Below are 5,233 nucleotides of genomic sequence, written 5' to 3'. Positions count from 1 at the left end.
GGTGGTGACAGTGATGGTGTCACCCATCCACAAGCTGCCCTGTCTGCTGGGTGGGCTCGGGGGTCCCCACTCAGCTCCATTGCAAAGAGGTTCCCTATGTCCCCCCGTGTCCCCCCCGTGTCCCCCCAGGCATCCAGCAAGGATGCAGGGACACACACGTATCCCACATAACCCGTACCCGTCCCCGTCCCCGTCCCCGTCCCCTGCAGCAGCTGCCACCATCCCTTCCTGCCACCATCAACATCCGTGAGCCCCGCTGGGACCAGAGCACCTTCCAGGGCCGGGCCAAGCACTTCTTCATGGTGACCGACCCCCGAAACCTGCTCCTCTCGGGGGCCACGCTGGAGGAGGCTCGCCGGGTAGTGGAGGACTACAGGTACTGGGGGTGGCCGTACCCCCAGCACTGCTCCTGGGCAGGATATGGCCTCGGGGCCATCCCCAGGAGTAGGAATGGGAGCACTGCTCGCCCCCCCTGGCCAAAGCCAGTCCCCCAAATTGCCTGGCTGGTCCTCAAGCCGTCCCCCAGCTGCCCCACATGGAGTGGGGGGGGACCAGGTAGAGCACAGGTGCTGGTAGAGGGTCTCCCAACGGGTGCTACCCTTACTCGGCAGGGCAGGCACGGTACCCCCGGGGCTGACAGAGGACCAGCTTTGGCGGGCAAAGTACATCTATGACTCGGCTTTCCACCCCGACACGGGTGAGAAGATGCTCCTCATAGGGCGCATGTCTGCCCAGGTCCCCATGAACATGACCATCACCGGTTGCATGTTGACCTTCTACAGGTACCCGTCCCCTCCTCACCCCAGGGCCCAGGAGGGTGCCCAGGAACCGCTCCCCTGGGCACCTTCCTGGGCCCTGGGGTAAGGAGGGGATGCATGCCCCCTACCCCGTAATGCACCCATGCCATAGGAGCATGGGTGGCATCCTCCAGTGCCACCAGCACCCTCTTCTCTCTGGTAGGACCACGCCGGCCGTGCTGTTCTGGCAGTGGGTCAACCAGTCTTTCAATGCCATCGTCAACTACACCAACCGCAGTGGGGATGCACCCATCACCCCCAGGCAAGCATCTCTTTGACCAGGTCCCCAGGGCACCCCAAAATCCCAGGGGGTGTGTGTCTTGAATAGCTTCTTGAATAGTGTGGGAGGGTGTGAGATGGGATGATGGGGGCCAGAGATGGACATCAGTGGGGCTGTTAGGGTTGGTGGTAGAGCTGGGAGAGGAACCTAGGCATCCTGATGCTATTGAAGGGCATGATGTCCCCTCCTTTGGGGGGTAAGGGTGGGATGGGGGGATCCTGGCTCATCAGTGTCACCTCCTGCTCTTGCAGCCAGCTGGGGACAGCCTATGTGAGTGCAACCACAGGGGCAGTTGTCACAGCGCTGGGGCTCAAATCACTCACCAAGGTAACGTGGCCCCTGGCCGTCACTGGCCGGGGCACCTGGACCCTCTCCGTGGGGTCTCCCTGAGCTTCCTATCCCCTGGAGCAGGGGAGAAAGTGGAGGAACGGAGTTGCTGAGGTGGGGGGCACACAAAGCAGCCCCACTTCCCAGCAATAGCTCTGGAGATGGCTGTCCCTCCAGCCCTGCTTCATCCCCAGCTGGATGTCTCCAGACTTCTTTCACCCCTTGGCATCCCTCCAGTGTTGGGAGGGGACATGGGACTCCCCGGAGCTGCTGGGCTATGCAGCTTTCACTGGCTGGGAGTTGCAGGGGAGGAGGGAATGATTTTCCCTGGTGGGGCTGGGACACCCAGGGTCTTGCTGGGGGACAGTGGCAAACCCAGGGAAAGCCAGCTCTGCCCTCAGACCCTCTGCATGACATACTCCCTGCTTGCCCCCGCAGCACTTGCCAGCCATCATCGGCCGGTACGTGCCTTTTGCGGCCGTGGCTGCTGCCAACTGTATCAACATCCCTCTGATGAGGCAGAGGTGAGCCCCTGGGCTGGGACAGGGCGCTTGGGCTTGCGTCGGGGTTCACTGGGCTGTGGTGGGGGATGGGGGGGGAGCATTGCCCTGGACTTGCAGGGGGCTTCCTTCCTGGCCCTGTTGGCACCCCTTACCCTGGGGGGTTGGTTTGAGGGTACAATCACCCTATTGCATCCCAAGGGGTTATCTGTTAATGCCATCCCTGTCCAGCTCTGCCTGAGGACGCACATAGTGTGAATGTGGGTCCAGCTCTCAGCTCCCCACGCAGGCAGTGGATGGGGAATACAGAAGGACACCAACCTCCCTTAGAGACATGCCCCTGCGCAGTGTCCTTGCCTTGTCCCTTGATGCCCCTACCTGCATGCCCTGAGGCCCCCCTCACCCCCGCTTTCCCTGCAGAGAGCTCAAGTTGGGGATCCCCATCACGGATGAGAATGGGAACCGCCTGGGTGAGTCCACGGCCGCAGCCCAGAAAGCCATTTTCCAGGTGGTAGTGTCCCGCATTGGCATGGCAGCCCCAGCTATGGGTAAGTGTCCCCTCTTTCACCCATGTCCGAGGGCTGCAGCCAGTCCCTGGCAGTGTGGGATGGGATCCCACAGCTGATGGGGGGCTGTGAGCACTGGGAGCTCACCTCCTTCCCCTCTGCCCCAGCCATTCCCCCGGTGATCATGAACGCGCTGGAGAAGAGAGCTTTCCTGAAGGTACTGCTGGTCCCGGGAGGGGAGGGTGAGCATGGGGGTACACCCCTCTAGCTTGTCACAGTGCTGGCACCCCTCGGGGCTGGCACCCTATCAGGGAACAGACACTTTCCTACCCCATCTGACCCACTGACCACAGCCTCTCCTTGTCCCTGGCAGCGGTACCCATATCTGAACGCTCCTCTGCAGGTTGGCCTGGTGGGACTCTGGTAAGTCATCCTCTGCTGATGGGCATTGCCACCCCAGTCACAGACCGAGCCCCAGTATGGGGTCAGTGCTGCTGGGGGGTCTGCCTGGCAGGGGAGGTGAGAGCCACCCCAGAGCTCCTTGGGAGGGCAGATGAAGCTTGGCCAGGCTGTTGCCCACCCAGGATGGTGTGCCCACCCAGGATGGTGTGCCCACCCAGGATGGGATACCATGTCCTGGAACCAGAACCTGTTTTGCTTCATCTTGACATCTCTCAAGCCTGCCATGGGCTCCTGCTCAGCATTGCTGTTCCCCCACACTGATGGGGACAGGCTTTGCCCCACTTCGGGAGCTGAATGCAGGGTCTGGAGCTTGGAGAGGACGTCTCCTTACCCCTTCCCTGGTTGAGCACCTGGCATGGCTCTGGGCTGCCTCCTTGCTGCCCTGCAGCCCAGCTTCTCCTCTCCGTGTCTTTCCCTTGCAGCTTGGTGTTCGCAACCCCGCTGTGCTGTGCGCTTTTCCCGCAGAAAAGGTAAGGACAGGCACTTTGCCTGCATGCACAGCCCCATGGGGCAGGACATGGGGTGCCGGAGGGGGGGTCCGTGGGCTCCTTGTGCTCTCTGACTCCCAAGAGATGATTCTACTCCTTTGAACAGTCAGAGGCTTGAAAATGTGTGTGCGCGCACACGTCCCTGTGCACACGCAACAGTACGGACCCAGAGGTCTGCGCCGGGCCATGGGGACAGCATCCCCATGGGGTGCAGGTGGGGAAGGGGTTGCAGCAGGTGGTTTCCCAAACCCGAGGTTGCTGATCAATGTCCCTCCTCCATCCCCTGTATCTGTGTCCCCTCGGCAGCTCGATGCCCGTGAGCCGCCTGGAACCTGAAGTCCAAGCTCGCATCCGGGAGAAAGTCCCACAGCTGGAGACTGTCTACTTCAACAAAGGGCTCTGAACGGGGGTCCCGGGGCGGCTGAGACGCGTGCTGCGGAGCCGCCGGGCCGGCGCATTGCTGAGCTTCGCCCCTTGGATCCCTTCGGGGCCGCCGCCGCTTTCCCTTGGCCGTCGCGTGTCTGTAGGTCCCAGGTGCTCGGTCCCGCTTCCTGAGATGCCCGCAGCCATGCAGCACCGAACCCCGTTCCCACGCCGGGGGCTCAGCCCCGCTCTGGGGACCTCCCGGCTGGTGGCACCCCCATGTGTGTCTCCTGTGAATGCCCTGCGTGTGCCCGTAGCTGTGTGCCGTGCACGGGGGAGCGTGGGCAGCAGCACCAGGGACCTTGCGAGCGGGGATGTGGGGCGGGGAAGAAAACGGTGCTCCCCAGCTTTAGGAGGCAGCAGACAATCGGAGCGACTGAAGGTTGAACCCCCCTGCAAGCACCCCACGCTCCTCAGCAGTTCAGCGGCTGGTGCCTGGGGGTGGCAGAGCAGCTTTCGGAGAGGAAAATTCCCCATACCCAAAATCGCTGGGGGTGAGCGATTTCAAGCGCACACAGTGGCTCGCAACCGGGGCGGGGTGGGGGGGGGGGGCGCTCTCCCAGCCCAGGCGTGCGCTCTCAGCTCACCCTCTGCTCTCCTCAGCGCTGCTCCAGGGATTTAATCTGGTGTTCTGCTCCTTCCATCCCCAGAGCAAATGGCACATTTTAATCCCAGCAGAGAGTCCATGTTTTTATTACCGTTTTAATGTCATCTCTGTTCAGGGCTGGGCTCCCCCCGGGAGGACACTCTACCCCCTCCTGGAGTGCTTGCTTTCAGGTGGACCTTCTCAAATAGCTTTAAGTTCACCGTGGTTTCCTCTAGTTATTTTTGATATACATACAATGTACCTATACATACCAAACAATAAAGGCAGGTTGTTTATACAAAACCAAAAGCAAAGAGAAGCGCGTGGCTTGCCGGTTTGTATAGGGTGGAAAGGGGCTGCCATCTGGGTGAGGATGGGAGCGGGAGGGACAGGCAGATCGGCTGCCGGGGTGCCCCTGTGCCCCCCGGGGCCGGGCTCTGCTCCCGTTTTCCAGCCCGCTGCCTTTGCAGAGGCTCCGGCTGGCTCGGCGTGTGGTTAAGCTCATCCAGCTGTCGGGAGGGCTTTTTTTAGCACAGGCAGCTTTGCACCTCATCGCCGCGCAGAGGGCTCTGCTAAGCTGCTGCCCTGGATGCTGCTGGTTTGGAAAGGCTGGAGCGTGTGTCCCCCCCACCGGGATCTGCCCACTCTCCCACCCCCTCTCGCAGCCCGCTCACAGGACGATCTGCTTCAATCCCCGGCCCCAGGCCTGCGCCTGCCTCTCCAGCCAGGATATTTTTATCCCGCTTTCTACGCACGGCTATCGGAGAGCACATCCCCACTGTCGTGGGACCCTGGCAAGCCTGCAGGCAGCAGCTGTGTCACCCACGGGCCAGGACAGCCAGAAGGAGCGGTTGAAAGCCACGC

At 61.9% G+C, this 5,233-nt stretch overlaps 1 protein-coding gene across 1 annotated transcript in view; it reads left to right on the top strand.

The window, feature by feature from the left end:
• The window catches only part of SFXN3 (sideroflexin 3), a 5,900-nt gene extending 2,137 nt beyond the window's left edge, over positions 1-3,763 (top strand). Inside the window, exons 2-11 of the mRNA XM_009894259.1 lie at positions 210-376; positions 612-782; positions 961-1,059; positions 1,329-1,404; positions 1,843-1,928; positions 2,325-2,452; positions 2,578-2,627; positions 2,784-2,833; positions 3,295-3,342; positions 3,667-3,763. Of these exons, the coding sequence (XP_009892561.1) occupies positions 210-376; positions 612-782; positions 961-1,059; positions 1,329-1,404; positions 1,843-1,928; positions 2,325-2,452; positions 2,578-2,627; positions 2,784-2,833; positions 3,295-3,342; positions 3,667-3,763 (972 nt within the window). The remainder of the gene's footprint in view (positions 1-209; positions 377-611; positions 783-960; positions 1,060-1,328; positions 1,405-1,842; positions 1,929-2,324; positions 2,453-2,577; positions 2,628-2,783; positions 2,834-3,294; positions 3,343-3,666) is intronic.
• Positions 3,764-5,233: the final 1,470 nt, after the last annotated feature.

The sequence above is a fragment of the Charadrius vociferus genome, unplaced genomic scaffold (genome assembly GCF_000708025.1).
Source record: "Charadrius vociferus isolate BGI_N301 unplaced genomic scaffold, ASM70802v2 scaffold711, whole genome shotgun sequence".
NCBI classification, from domain to species: Eukaryota; Metazoa; Chordata; class Aves; order Charadriiformes; family Charadriidae; genus Charadrius; species Charadrius vociferus.
This window is presented reverse-complemented; position numbering and strand designations above follow the sequence as displayed.